Source organism: Nicotiana sylvestris, chromosome 3, assembly GCF_000393655.2.
Source record: "Nicotiana sylvestris chromosome 3, ASM39365v2, whole genome shotgun sequence".
In the NCBI taxonomy this organism is placed as follows: Eukaryota; Viridiplantae; Streptophyta; class Magnoliopsida; order Solanales; family Solanaceae; genus Nicotiana; species Nicotiana sylvestris.
The window spans coordinates 141,706,619-141,722,107 of record NC_091059.1 but is presented as its reverse complement, the minus strand read 5'-3'; the positions used below and the strand labels follow the sequence as shown (position 1 = coordinate 141,722,107).

The 15,489-nt window shown below is 39.6% G+C and overlaps 2 protein-coding genes across 2 annotated transcripts; one reads left to right on the top strand and one right to left on the bottom strand.

The window, feature by feature from the left end:
* Positions 1-3,242: 3,242 nt before the first annotated feature.
* Positions 3,243-5,008, top strand: LOC138888099 (uncharacterized). Its single transcript, XM_070169911.1, has 4 exons — positions 3,243-3,485; positions 3,806-4,276; positions 4,411-4,519; positions 4,632-5,008. The coding sequence occupies exons 1-4, from the start codon at positions 3,243-3,245 to the stop codon at positions 5,006-5,008; spliced, it is 1,200 nt and encodes a 399-aa protein (XP_070026012.1).
* A 1,033-nt stretch (positions 5,009-6,041) lies between these two features.
* LOC138888098 (tropomyosin-2-like) lies at positions 6,042-7,056 on the bottom strand. Its single transcript, XM_070169910.1, has 3 exons — positions 6,892-7,056; positions 6,303-6,821; positions 6,042-6,194 (listed from the first exon to the last, which is right to left on the bottom strand). The coding sequence occupies exons 1-3, from the start codon at positions 7,054-7,056 to the stop codon at positions 6,042-6,044; spliced, it is 837 nt and encodes a 278-aa protein (XP_070026011.1).
* Positions 7,057-15,489: the final 8,433 nt, after the last annotated feature.

Here is a 15,489-nt window from a genome sequence, read left to right as displayed (position 1 = left end):
CGTGTCTCCCGGCATATGGAACGTACCGATCGTCAGCTGTGAATGGGGTTCCCGACAAAAAGTTGGGTAATGCCACGGTACCAGGGCATATAATCATGCTCAGCATCCTCCAAAGTCGGAGGGGGGGGGGAATCAGCTCTAATCGCTGGTCCCAAGTAAATATCTGATCTTGTAGCCATGCCAAATATGCGTCATCCATCCTGTTACTATATTGAGAAAAATTAAGTTTATATATGGAATTCATTATAAGATGACACGTCATGACACGTGGACCAGTCAAAGAAGGATAGGTGATGAAGAATAATCAAAGAGGCATGTGCTTCAATAGGCACGGGCAGATGTTCAGGGAAAAATCAAGAAGGATAGGCGCTCGAACATCTTTATGATGGAAGGGAATGAATCTGATAGTAAATAAGGTATAGATACGTACTATTGGGCATTAAATATAGAAAACGTTAAGGAATCTGTATTGAATCAAATACGATTACTGATTGTAATGTTACATTAAATGTCATTAAATGCCATTAATTGACAATAATGGCTCAATTATGGTAGAAACGAAACGTATTACCTAGAAATAGCTATAAAAGGAGAAGACTGATCATTTGTAAGGACACGAAATACTATTGGAATACATTGATTTACTTTGCATTCGGTTATTATTGCTCAATTTTCCTATTTCTATTTGATTATCAGTAACCCGAGTTCTTCTAATATAAGCTTTGACCGAAGTCCTTATTTTTGGTTAAATAAATTGGTTTCGTTACCGGGAATCTGATAATCGTTTACTTTCTTAATCAATTCTTTCATCAAAAAACTTACCATGTCGAATAACAACGACAACAGCCAACAAGATCCTCAACATCAGGAGAATGATGCGGGTGACAGGACCTCACTTCCCTCATCGCATGATTCACAATGTTAGTCACGAGAAGGAACTCCAGATAGCTCTGAAACAAATAATGGGGTTGCAAATGAAAACGGATTCGAGGCAAATCAAAATGCTGGAGTTGCGAACAAGCACTCGATGATGCCTTAAAGAATCTCATTGCTCAACAAGTCAGCAATGCTCTTCGAGCTTTTACCAGCCAATTGCCAGTTGCACCACCAACATCAACTTCGAATCAGAATACTTTGGAAAACCCACGTTCTAGGCTCGTTAACTCAGGCACTGGTGGAACTCCAAGCGAGTCTCGCGATGGCGAACTAGGTAACATAGTTAATTCTGATTTACAAAATTTAGTTCTAACCTTGCAGAAGCAGTTCAAGAAGCAAAGCGATCGCATAGAGCAAATACCTAGAGTACCACCTATAATCAAAGGAATAGACATGGATAAGTACTCACAACAACCATGGAAGCCTAGTGCTGCTCCTGTGCCGGTCCCGAAGAAGTCTAAAATGCTTGACATTCCAAAGTATGATGGCACAACGGATCCACGAGACCACGTGACCGCATTCACAACTGGTGTAAAAGGCAACGATTTAACCAAGCAAGAAATCAAATCAGTATTGGTCAAAAAAATTGGTGAAACACTCACCAAGGGAGCATTGACATGGTATTCTCTTTTACTCGAAAATTCTATAAATTCTTTTGATGAGCTTGTAGATTCATTTATCAAAGCACACTCGGGAGCTCAAAAAGTTGAAAAACGGATGGAAGATATTTTCAAAATCAAGCAAGGAGATTCAGAGTTGCTTAGAGAGTTCGTGGATAGATTCCAACGTGAAAGAATAACATTACCATGCGTACCTGATAACTGGGCAGCTATGGATTTCGCCAGTAATTTGAATGAGAAAGGCTCAGAAGCCACGAGACGACTCAAGGAAAGTTTGCGTGAATTTTTAGCAACAATCTGGAATGACGTTTACAACAGATACATCACAAAGCTAAGGATAGAAGAAGATACTATCTCCCGATCCCAAAAAGAGGAGAAAGTGAGTTCAAGACGTGCAGAAACCGAAAAAAAGTCCGGTAAAAATAGATACAAACCATACATGGGACCAGTAGGAAAAGACTCATTATCAAAGCAGGATAATTCAAGGTATGATCATAGATCGAGGAATAGAGAGTCGGGTTCATCATCAAGGTTTGGGAACGATCGAAACACACGAGAAATGCGAGATGATGATAGGAACTTGAGGGCAAGATTTGGCAGTTACAATTTTAATGTCAGCACTTCAGAGTTAGTAGCGGTATTAAGAGGCATGGGTGATAAGGTGCGGTGGACAAAAGAAATGAGATCAAATCCAAATAGGCGCAATCCTGATCACTAGCGAATTGCACAACGATCATGGTCATAAAACGGCAGATTGTAGATTGCTACAAGGTGAAGTCGACCATCTATTAAAGCAAGGGTATCTCACCGAATTATTTAGTGAAAAAGGTAAGCAAGCATACATGAAAAACAAGCAGGAGCCCCCTAAACCTCCTTCTCCCAAAAGGACTGTTAATGTTATAAGCAGGGGAGAAGAAATCAACGGCGTGACATATACAGCGGCCAATAATGTTTCTAAAGTTACAATTACTCATGGGAAGCGGGTCCGACATGTTCTAGAGGAAGAAAGTATAACATTTGATGATACAGATGCGGATGGCGTGTTAACTCCACATAACGATGCACTGGTAATATCTCTACTTGTATATGATACTAATGTAAAACGAGTTTTGATTGATCCAGGTAGTTCCGTGGACATTATTTTGCTAAGAGTACTAAATGAGATGCAAGCTGAAGATAAGCTAGTACCAAAAGCACATACTTTGTCTGGATTTGACAATTCAAGCGTTGTGACAAAAGAGGAGGTAACACTTACCACATTCGCAGAAGGGGTTGTGAAAGATATGAAATTTCAAGCGATAGAGATGGAAATGGCTTACAATATGATTCTCGGTAGACCATGGATTCACGAGATGGATGATGTTCCATCTACCTTACATTAAGTTATTAAATTTCCATCACCATGGGGAATACGTCAAATCCGTGGGGATCAACAGACATCCAGTACCAGGAATTGGTTGCACTTGCACTAATCATGGCATCTAGAAAACTAAGGCCTTATTTTCAATACCACCCTATTTCCGTAGTAACTACTTATCCATTGCGCAAAATATTACATAAGCATGATTTATCGGTAGGTTAGCCAAATGGGACATAGAATTAAGTGAATATGACATCACATATCAGCCCAGAACCGCAATAAAATCTCAGGTGTTAGCAGATTTTTTGGCTGATTTTAGCCAAGGGATGCAATTAGAAGCAGAAAAAGAATTACAGGTGTTCAACGGGTCTAATCCAAGAGTTTGGACCTTATTTACTGATGGCTCATCTAATGTGAATGGGGAAGGTTTAGGAATTGTTTTGGTACCACCTATGGGTGAAACCATTCGACAAGCCATAAAATGTCATTCTATAACTAACAATGAGGCAGAGTATGAAGTTGTGATTGCAAGTTTAGAACTGGCACGAGAACTCGGCATTAATCAGATTGTAATAAAAACGATTCGCAACTTGTAGTTAACCAAATGCTAGGGACTTATACAGCTAGGGAAGCACGAATGCAGCAGTACTTAGAGAAGGTGCGGGATCTAATTAGGCAATTCCAAACCTGGAAAGTTACGCGGATACCAAGAGATAAAAATGTCGAGGCAGACGCCCTAGCCAATCTCGTATCTGCGGCAGACGTGCCGAGCAATGAAAATTCCTCTGTAATTCATTTGTTTCATTCAGTACTCGATCCAAACAAAAATGAGGTAAATTTCAATAACTTAACCTGGGATTGGAGGAATGAGATTGTTGCTTTTTTGCAGTACGGTATCATCCCTAAAGACAAGAAAAAAACTTACGCGCTTCGAAAAAAGGCTGCTCGATATTGTTTAAAGCAAGGCAATCTTTATCGAAAAATGTTCGGTGGACCCTTAACAAGATGTCTCGGTCCTTCTCAAACGGAATATGTAATGAGAGAGATACACGAGGGGCATTGTGGAAATCACGCAGGAGGGCGATCACTGGTAAGAACCATGATTAGAGCAGGCTATTATTGGCCTAAAATGGAAGCAGAAGCGGAAACTTTCGTGGCTAAATGTGATAAATGTCAAAGATACGGTAATAACATGCATAGACCTGTAGAGTTGCTACATCCGATCATTGCACTGTGGCCTTTTATGAAATGGGGGATGGATATTGTGGGTCCACTTCCACAAGCAAAAGGCAAGGTAAAATTCTTGCTTGTACTCACTGACTACATTACTAAATGGGTAGAAGCAGGAGCATTTAAACAGGTACGAAAAAAGAAGTCAGAGATTTCATTTGGCGAAATATCATATGTCGATTCAGTATACCAAAGGAAATTGTGTGTGATAATGGCCCACAATTTATAGGCACACATATCACAGAATTTTTTCAAAGTTGGCAGAACAAAAGGATTATCTCCACACCTTACCATCCGATGGGTAATGGTCAAGCTGAATCAACAAATAAAGTCATTGTCAACAATTTGAAGAAACGATTGGAAGAATCCAAAGGCAATTGGCCAGAATTGCTACCCGATTTTATGGGCGTACCGCACGACAGCAAAAACAAGTACGGGAGAAACACCATTCTCATTAGTGTACGAAGCTGAAGCCTTAATTCCAGTTGAGATAGGGGAGCCAAGCATGAGGTATACACAAGCGTCAGAAGAATCCAATGAAGAAGAAATGCGCATAAACCTTGATTTACTTGAAGGAAAAAGAGAAGCTGTATTAATAAGAACGGAAGCACAAAAACAAGTCTTGGAACGATACTACAATCGGAAGGCACGTCTAAGATACTTCAAGATTGGGGACTTCGTACTTAAGAAAGTTTTTCAATCCGCAAAGGCAGCTAATACGGGTAAATTAAGTCTATCCTGGGAAGGACCTTACAAGATTCATGGTATCGCGGGAAAAGGAGCATACGAGTTGGAAACAATGGATGACAAGATATTACCTTCACATTGGAATGTTGTTCACCTGAAGAGATACTATTTCTAAGAAGTACCCACGGTCAGGTATCCTCATTTTAAAATTTTATTTTTGAATTGTTAAAATTTTATTAACGATTTTAGATGATAGGCAAAAAGCTAACCCATACTAAATGATGAATCACGACCTGCAAGGCACGTGGAAAAATATAAATTTCCGGTCTAGGGTTACAACTATTCTAATAGGAATTCAGGCGGGTTAAGTAGTCTTCATCTATAATCGCACCTCCGAGTCCCGTATGTTTTTCCTTTTCAAGGAAATGACCAAATGAGAGGAATAATCAAGTGCTCGAGACTTCATACTTCAAAGCTCAAACACTTGAGGGACTATATAATATAAAGAAGGCAAAGAAGATTGGGAAATAATCAAAGTTCAAGCCTGAAAAGTTTATTCATTGGAATGAGTCAAGTGTAGAGCAAAGTTACGAGCTAAAGCCAAAGAAAAACCTTATTATAGTTAGGTTAAAGGCAATGTAATGAAATGGGTTATAAATAAAAACCTTGTATTTTATTTACTTTTTTGAAATCTGTTGTAAGGAAAACAGTTACGAAAAAGTTATAGAAGTTATTTAAATACATGTAAGGTGTTATTTAAAACTTGACCAAGTTCAAATAAAAACTTATCAAAGTTATTCCAAGAAACATGTGTATTCCTATTTCTTTTGTCGTACATTAACACCATTATGAAGTTGAGACGTCTTCTTCATTAAGTGTCGAATATAAAAAGGTTCTCTTTTATAAAATTCATGATTGATTTAAACATTCATGGAGTTAAAAAAGCATTTTGCAAAGTGCAAACTATTGAATAAGTCCTTAAAATATAAAGGCTGGAATGAGCAAAACAGAAGTTCAAAAATAACTACGAAAAGTTCTTAGTATTAAAAAGTTTAGACTAAATATGAACCTAGTCATAAACTAAGAGTTATTTATACAAAACACCCCGAAAAAGGTCTGGGGACTTGATGTTTTAACAAACCCTCAAATAAGACCAAAGGTTGTAACCACATTCCACCAAAAAAAAGTCACATATCATAGACTTGTCACTAAGGGGTTGAAGTAGGAACCGAAGCAGGATCACCAATAGCAGTAGACTCAAGTTGTTTTGAAGGAGTTGGAACACTCACCATACCCAAATCATCTTCAATATGTTCAGAAGTTTCAGCCACGGAAGAGGGAAAGTCTTGGCCTTGCTGAGTCTTTTCAATGGTTTCTTTAATTTTAGCTAACTCAGCTTCCAAGTTAAAGTTCTCTTGGCTAACTTCCACAAGGGTATCATGGCGGGTATTCAAAAATGCCTAACTCACTTCAATTGCGGACTTGTACTCAAGAATCTCATAATCTTTCTCCCATTCAGCAATTTCATTTTTGAGCTTCTCATTCTCAGCCAAGGCAGAATCATAAGAAGTTTGAAGAGAAGCATGCGAACTTTCTAAGGAACGAACTTTATCAGAAGATTCCCGGAGGTCTTCTTGAGTCTGGATCAGAGTTTGCACGAGTTCACCGGCATACGCTCCTTTCTTACTTAAGAGAGCCTTCAACTCTCTAATTTCTTCACTAGCCTTGGAGAGTTGCTCGAAAAAAGAAGTTTCAAGAAGATTCTTGTCCTTACCAGCTTGATTTGAGGAAGCTCTTTCAACCGCCAATTCCGAAGTTAAAATCCTCAACTGCTGCTCTAAGGTGCACTTGTTCTCTTCTAACTCTTCCATGTCAATTTGAAGGTTTTCATATTGTTCTCTCCAGTTGTCTGCTTCAACTTGATACTCATGTATTAATTGCTCCGTGTGAGAAACCCTCTTCATCATTTCTGTACCAATGAGGTTAATCTAAAAAGAGAAAAGAGGAAAAAGTAAAAACCTTAACAAAAGGGAATATCAAATCATTAAAAAGGAATACCTTTAATGATGATTGTATTATATCGTTCATCCAAGTTAAAGAGTTGTGGCTCTCAAGCTTGGCTATCTCGATTGGACCAATTAGGGGTTTCAACCACACGTCAGCCCCACCGGATTTTCTCAAAAGATTACCATCAGCAGGGACCTCGATGACAACCTGTTTCATGGCTCCACTTCCACTTGAAGAACCAACCTCAGTTTGTTAAACAGTTGTAGGAGGAATTGTGGAAGGAGTCAAAATAGCTTGGGGAGGAGCAACAATGGCAACAGTCATGACTGGCAAAGAAGGTACCACAGGAGCAGATATAGAAAAAGAAGCAATGGGTGCTTCATCAGAAACTGGGCCTAAACTTTCACTACCAAACCCACGGGCAAAAAGCTGTTCAGCACAATCATGAGCAGCAGCGGGAGTATCATCATCAGAAATCACCAACAAGGCTTCAACATGCTCGGTGGGAGGAATATAAAGAGGGGGAGATGCTTCATCATCTGAAATAATTCGTCTTCTAGCCCGTGACCTTTTTATTAAAGAACCCCCATCTTGTTCTTCCTCCTCTTCGGAGTCTTGATCAACAGTAGCTTTCCTTTTCGATGAGGAACCCAAAATTATCTCTTGGGCCCTTTCTAAAGAAATTCTGGAAGCTACAACGGCCTCAGCACTTATGCCTCGAATGGGAAATCCTGACAAAAAGAAGGATCAAAATAATTTCTGGAGGAAGCAATAAGTGAATTTATAAAAATAAAAAAAACTCTTACTATGAGTTTTCACTTTCCAACTAAATCGATGAGAGAGGTTTTTCCAAGACCTACCGTCCATTGGATCAACATTCAATAGCTTTCTTATCCAACCATGGAAGTTGGGAATTTCATCAACAACTCCCATGGTTACTGAAAAAGAAAAAGAAAATTAAAATGATGATCATCAAAATTGAGAAAACGATAAGAGAAAGTTATTGAAAAGAAAACTCACGTGCAAAATTTTACTTCTCAGGAAAGGGAACATTTTCATCACCCACTAAACCAACAGTGGGGGCAGCAACAAACCTGGCGTACCAGTCATGGTCTTTATCATCTTATGGACTGACTAGAACTCTTTTACTTCTTGCCACTAGAGTAAAGACTCCTTGGCGAAAGAGTTTGGGAGAATAGAGATGGATTAAATGAAAAACTGTAAAAGGTATCCCAGCCATGTTGGCCAAATGCCTCAAACAAGCAACAACCCTCCACACAATAGGGCCAATTTGTCCTAAACAGACGTTGAAAAAGTGACAGAATTCGAGGATAACATGGTCAATAGCAAGTTTGAAACCCAACGTGATAGGATATGCATAAACAAAAGAAAACCCAATTAAATAAGAGGCGATTCTTTGGTTCACATTGGGGATTATAATGAGGAAGTCATGACTCCAATGGCAATCTTTATGAACTATAGAAATTAGACCTTCAGTAATCTGAGTTGGGTAGATGTCAGCACGATCTAATGAAGACAGTTGGTTTTTTATGGATTCTCTATCATTGTAGAAAGATAGTTCCGCAGGAACAATTTCATCCACTAAAGGTTCACGAAGAGGTTCAGTAGGTTCTTTAGTCCTAGATGAAGATCTTTGAGAAAGTGCACCTCTAGTTCTAGAAGGTGGAGTAGAACTCGATGAAGGAATAGAGGGGCCTCGTGATGAAGAAAATACTAAACTATGAAGCCTTCCTCCTCTTCTACTTCTAATATGAGCAAGAGAAAGGTTGTCAACAATAGGGACTCTCCGAGGGTTAGGGTTTGAAGAAGACATAGTAGTACGAGGAAGAAAAAAATTAAAATTGAATACTCTAAACTTTTTGTGAAAAAGACAAAGGTAAAAAGTTATATTTATAGTCAGAATCAACCGTCAAAGGAAAAGGTGCAATGATGGAAACGTCATAATGAGAACTGTCGCTTCGTAATTGGTGAAGCCGTAAAAAAGCCTTAAAAGGCGCTGAAGGATTGTATAGCCAACCAGGAGACGCCATGTGTCATGGACATTAAATAGAAGAGATAGATGAAGCATCAGTTCCAAGGAAGAATTAATGGCGCCAAATATTCCCGCTTTAATGAGGTCCACTTCCCAAATATTCTATTGATGAATAAATGGCAAGTGGGGGGACTATCTGTATGGGGAAAAATTAAGTTCATACATGGAATTCATTATAAGATGACATATCATGACACGTGGACCAGTCAAAGAAGGATAGGTGATGAAGAATAATCAAAGATGCACGAGCTTCAATAGGCACGGGCAGATGTTCAGGGAAAAAGCAAGGAGGATAGGCGCTCAAACCTCTTTATGGTGGAAGGGAATGAATCTGATAGTAAATAAGGTATAGATACGTACTATTGGGCATTGAATACAAAAAACGTTAAGGAATCTGTATTGAATCAAATATAATTACTGATTGTAACGTTACATTAAATGTCATTAAATGCCATTAATTGACAATAATGGCTCAATTATGGTAGAAACGAAACCTATTACCTAGAAATAGTTATAAAAGGAGAAGATTGATCATTTGTAAGGAAACGAAATACTATTGGAATACATTGATTTACTTTGCATTCGGTTATTATTTCTCAATTATTCCTATTTCTATTTGATTATCAGTAACCCGAGTTCTTCTAATATAAGTGTCACACCTCCTTTTTCCGTACCCGAGAGGGTACAAGGGAGTTTTTCCAATTAAAGGACAATCGAAACGAGATTTGTTTATTTATTTCAGAGTCGCCACTTGGGAGATTTAGGGTGTCCCAAGTCACCAATTTTAATCCCGAATCGAGGAAAAAGAATGACTCTATATTACAGTCTGCGTACCAGAAATCCGGATAAGGAATTCTGTTAACCCGAGAGAAGGTGTTAGGCATTCCCGAGTTACGTGGTTCTAGCACGGTCGCTCAACTGTTATATTCGGCCTGATTATCTGATTTTATACTAATATGAACTTATGTGCAAATTTTAACTTTTTACCGCTTTCATAATTATTATTATTATTATTTTTATAAGGGATTATAACGTTGTGAAAACATATCTCGAACCACGTTACATCAATGCACCCGTGGTTGTTGACATATCTCGACTCGGTTGAGATTTGGATTTGGGTCACATAAATGTGCACCCGAGTTAAGGAAAATAGGTTATTAAAAGCGTGCCTAAGCAACTAGCGTGTTGTTATTTGGAGAAGGCCGTAAAATTCGCTAGACGGCCTGTCCCGAATTCTAAGTACTTCAATATATATATATTTAGAGGGCCCCGCGACTTGTACATTTGTTTGTCGAGGCTCGTCTCATTTATTATTAAAGAATTTGCAACGTCATGGAAATGTATCTCGGGCCACGCCATAATCAATATACCCGTGATTAGAGACACATTTCGATTCCGTTGAGATTTGGATTTGGGTCACATAAATGTGCACCCGAGTTTAAGGAGATAGCATTATTAAATACGCGCCTAAAGCGACTAGCGTGTCATTACTTTGGGTGGGGACGTGAAATTTGCTAAACGACCCGCCCTGGAAAACTGAACGCTTTGATATATACATTGAACGAGGGCCCCGCATCTTGTGCGTTTTTATTTGTCGAGGCTCATCCCGTCTTTATTTTAAAAGGATATCCTATAGAAGCTACGTTTCTTGTCGCGTTTGTCTCTACTAATCGAAAGCAGAAATAGCCCTAGTTAATTACATGCTTGCCGGTTATTTACAGCAGGATTCCGAATACTTTTACAAAATTCAGAAACAGGGCCACGCCTACGGACACGCGATCGAATCTCATGGGCCCAAACCCAGCTTGTGCGGGGTTGGCCGAGCCTGGGCCACTGACTTTCTGACGAGGGCCTGCTTGGTCCGTTTCAACTTGGGCTCGACCTTCATGAGGTTGAGACCGTAAACTTGTGTTCTTTGTTCTAAAGGTGTGGTTTATCAATTATAATAAGGCAGTTTATCAAAAGGGAAGGAGGTTTAACTAATGATGGATAGTTTTCATGCATTAATGGACATGCTAATCACAGACATAGCTCATTTCTGAGCTATAGCCTATTATACTGTCAAACCTTTTATCTGTCAACCTACACACATAATAAAATATCAAGTTACCCTACCATTGGCATTTGCTATGTATGAGAGCTAACTCAAGTATCCAAACAGAAATGTAAAACTACTATACATTCCGTGATATTCAGTATACAAGCTACTTCTAAAAATGAACAATCTTCAACTCTTCTCTTTTTGTATTCATGCTCAACTTTCAAGTTACATGGACAGTATTAATCGTGTACATGGTATAGCAAAGCAAAAGAAGAAGGATAATGATCAGTTGAGTAGTATGCAACAAACACAGCAACAACAGATAAACAGCAACAACACAGCAACAAACAACCAGCCACAATGATGAAGCTCACAAGTGGTCGAGCAATAAACAAGCAATCCCAGAAACAGAATGGTGAACCAACAGAAAACCAGGGTATTCAATGTAACAACACCAGCAGTTCAACAATCACAAACAGCTCGGCAAATAACCAACAACAATTAGCAAAGATAGCTTGACCAATTTGAACTCTTATGCAGTTTTCAGACAGTACTCATTCACAGTATTCTGAAATTTCTTTCTGTTTTTCCCTCTCTGAAGACTAAAAGTGTCCAGCCCTTTCTTAACTAAAAACAACTCTATTTATAACTGAATGAGAACCCCTAAGGGCTGCCTAGAACTTCACAGCCTCAGTGACTGCCCATCCCCTTCATTTCCCATGCCTAAGCATCTTCTTGATGCAAGTCATTTTGTTCCCCACGCCTGACCTATTGCTCTATTCAAGGGTCATGGGTTCATTTAAGTATTAAAACTCCCATGCTCTTATGTTTTGTCCCCACAAATACATTAGTTTAATCTTAATTCAGTACCCTATTTGTCAGCTCACTTAAATTAAGCTTTTTCTGTTCTTTTCAAACCCCAGACTACCCTTGTTAAAACCTGATTATTACTGTATTAACCCATTGCAGCATCAGGGCATTTTGAAATTCTGAAAGTTCAAATTCAAAGCTGCCCTAGACTGAATCTTTCAGTTGTTTTGCAATGCAGTTACAAGCTAATATCAGGCAATGTCAAACATCCAATTAATCACAGAGTTCGAACAATCATGTGAAGTTATCAGACCATTTGATCATTCAGTCCTATAAAACTAATCGACGACGTTTATCTGGTCGACTATACTAATTATAACATGAAATAATTAGTCGATCAATCAAACAACACGAACAGGGCAATCGACTGCCTTCAACAACTTTGCACAATACAGAGAATCTATATGAATTATTTACTCGACGACTAATCTAATTGATGAAACTGTATATCACAAGACGTGTTCAACATATACACAGAAGAACAAGCGACCAAATAAAAGGTCTTTACAAAGACGGAAGAAATTGAAAGGAAAATATCAGAAATACCAAACAAATCACAACAAAACATGCTGATAACCTCAATCAGTATTCAAATAAAACAGAAAAGAAAAAGAAAAACTTACTAAATGCTTAACTAAGAACGGGCCAGGTCTGAACCAGTTTTGACCATTTGAGGCCAAACAAACTTTAATCGGGGTGTTCTCAACCGAGAACACCTTGATTAAAGTCTATTAGACCCCAAACCCTCTATGAAACAGGTCGGATTCCCCAGGTTCTTGTATTCTAGGGTTTGAATCTTTAGATTTGGGATTTGAGGATTTGTGGGTAGATTCGGACCAAACCAGGCTTGGTTTGGCCACGAGGGAGGTCAGGGTGGTGGCTGGTATGAATCCGGGGTGGGTTGGTGTAGATCGGGGTTCTGCTCGAACCTTCAAATGAAGATTCGAGACGTTCGGGGAAGATTCGAGGTAATCTGAGTGCGGATTTGGAGAGGGGGGGTCATGGTGGTTCAATGGTGTTAGCTTTAGGGCCAACAACACCGTAGCCGCCGGCTTTCGGGCGAAGAGGTGGGGTGGCGGCTAGGGTTTCCATGGGAACCTGCCTCTGAGCTTCAGAAGACGGAGAGGGGTCTGGCTATGGGGGGCTGGGGTGAAGGATTGAAACTTTTATACGGGGGAGGGGATTGATCCTGGGCCGTTCGATCTGATGAGATCAATGGCCAAGATCCCCTGGCTGATGCAGAATGGCGTCGTTCCACTTAAGAGGGGATCGGGTTGGTCCGGGATCAACAGATCAACACCGGGTTTCATTGGGTCGGGTCATGAGGGAAGCTAGGGACCGTTGGATCAATGTAGATGAACGGCTCAGATCGACTTCGCCTACAACGACGTCGTTTCGATTTAGCAAGGGCTGCATTGAACCGTTTGATTGCAATGAATCAACGGCTGAAGATTGAGGTGCTGATACGACGTCGTTTGGGACGTTCCCTGGGCAGCCTGTGTTTGGACTGGATCTGTGTCCTGGTTTTGGGCCTCATTTTGGGGCCCAAGCCGATTTTCCACAATCATTTTCTTTTTAAATTAACAAATTAAACTAAAATCCCTAAAAATTGTAAAAATTAAACATAAACTTACACACATATTGGTTAACACCTATAACAATTAACACACAATTTTAACATTAAACAAAAATCACTCAATGACAAAACATATATTTTTTGATTTTTTTTTTCTTTTGGAGTAACTTTCGTGAAGCAAAAATCACGTGCTTACAATAAGCTTTGACCGAAGTCTTTATTTTTGGTTAAACAGTTACGATCATCCCGCTGGTAATGTGTGGCCTCCCAGGTGGGCGCTGTCGGTACAAGCTGCAGCCTGCCAAACTGGCGAAGTACCCGCTCGGTGACATGATACTCCACAATATCAAGGCAGTTTTAACGGGACGAAAGAGGCCCACATATCACGGTCGACCGAGCAACAATCGGGCAAGCCAACTATCAGCACGTCGGTGTATGGAGTATATGCAACTTCTGTTTGAAGCAATGACAAGTAAACTTAGATATACATTTACCTGTGCGCCATCCAACAAATCCAATATATCCTTGCACAAGGAGAGATTATGCCGAGCCTCGTACTCGCGCGTATGTCCTCGCTGGCATACCCACCTCCTAGCTAGAATGAGCAACTCCGGATCAAATGGTGGTAGAGGTGACTGCAACTGCAAGAACCGCTCCCAGGCCCAAACCTAACATAAAAAGTTAGCATAAAAGTTAAGATATATTTTTACAAGATATGTTAAAATGAATAGAGTATTCAAATATGTTATCACCTGTAGTAGCGACAATAATCCAGCAGCCTCACGCTGGGTGCCCATGCTCGCCCGGCACATGCATCTGTACAAGTAGGTGAGAACAGCGAAGCCCTAGCTGTACTGGGGTAAATCATCTAGCCGCTCAAGATGATGAAGAAATCTTAGGCTGACTAGGTTCCCCGAAGTGTTCGGGAACAAGACCCCTCCAAACAACAGGAGTAGCAACAACCTCGTATACCAGTCAACATGATCATCCAGTGTAGTGCCATCGATCTGAGGATGCAATGCCTCCAACCACAGTCGAATAGTCGTCAACGAAAAATGACTGGTCCCATGCAGTACAGTCTCATCCTCTGGACAGAAATCGGTAAACCGTTGCAGCATATCCAGGTACTACACACGTGTCATCTCTATCATGCCATCCGGCAGATAAACGGGCAGTCCATCTACGAGCAGCCCATATAACACCTCCACGTCCTGCTGTGTGATGGTGGCCTCGCCAATGGGCAGGTGGAATGTGTGCGTCTCCCGTCGCTACCGCTCTATCAGGGTTGTGATCAAAGACCAATCGAGCTACAACCGCCCTATCTCAATCATCCTGTAGAAACCCGTGTCCCACAGGCGCGCGACTACATGGTCATGGAGAACTTTGTCATACAGAAAGTCCCATATGTCGTCCACTCTCCTGGCGCGAAAAGTATGGGTCAGTAACTCACCCTCCCATAGTGGGCGAACCTATGATCGCCCTGTAACGAGAGTAGCGCATCGCTGTAGGATCCAGGATGAATATGCGACATCAATGTCTTCTACTGTAAATTAAACAACATCAATTACATGTTAGTTTTATAATTTTAAACATTTGTTTGTAAATTAAATAATTAAGTTTTATAATTATATAATATTTAATTATGATGTATTCACATAAGGGTTCTAGGCTAGATATTTGAGGCTCAGTAGCACCAAGATATCCTAAATTCTTCCATGTGTTAGTTTTATTATAATTTTATATGTTAGTTTGTAAATTAAATAATTAATATTTATAATTAAATATTCACACATGGGTTCCATGCTAGATATTTGAGGCCCAGTAGCACCAAGATATCCTAAATTCTTCCATGTTTTAGTTTTATTATAATTTTATATGGTGGTTTGTTACCTAGTAATTAATTTTTTTAATTAAATATTCACATATGGGTTCCAGGCTCGATATTTGGAGTCCAATAGCACCAATTTATTCTATGTGTTAGTTTTATTATTTTACATGTTAGTTTGTAAATTAAATATTTATTTTTTATAATTAAATGTTCACATATGGGTTCCAGGCTTCCATATTTGGAGCCCAGTATCACTATGTGTTAGTTTTATTATTTTACAT

Coding starts and splice junctions, on each gene's coding strand:
- LOC138888099 (XM_070169911.1), top strand. CDS start 3,243: ATGCAATTAGAAGCAGAAAAAGAATTACAGGTGTTCAACGGGTCTAAT. Junction 3,486..3,805: donor AACTCGGCATTAATCAGATT/GTAATAAAAACG, acceptor GCTTTTTTGCAG/TACGGTATCATCCCTAAAGA. Junction 4,520..4,631: donor ACGATTGGAAGAATCCAAAG/GCAATTGGCCAG, acceptor CCTTAATTCCAG/TTGAGATAGGGGAGCCAAGC.
- LOC138888098 (XM_070169910.1), bottom strand. CDS start 7,056: ATGAAACAGGTTGTCATCGAGGTCCCTGCTGATGGTAATCTTTTGAGA. Junction 6,822..6,891: donor TAATACAATCATCATTAAAG/GTATTCCTTTTT, acceptor TTCTCTTTTTAG/ATTAACCTCATTGGTACAGA. Junction 6,195..6,302: donor AGTACAAGTCCGCAATTGAA/GTGAGTTAGGCA, acceptor ACCATTGAAAAG/ACTCAGCAAGGCCAAGACTT.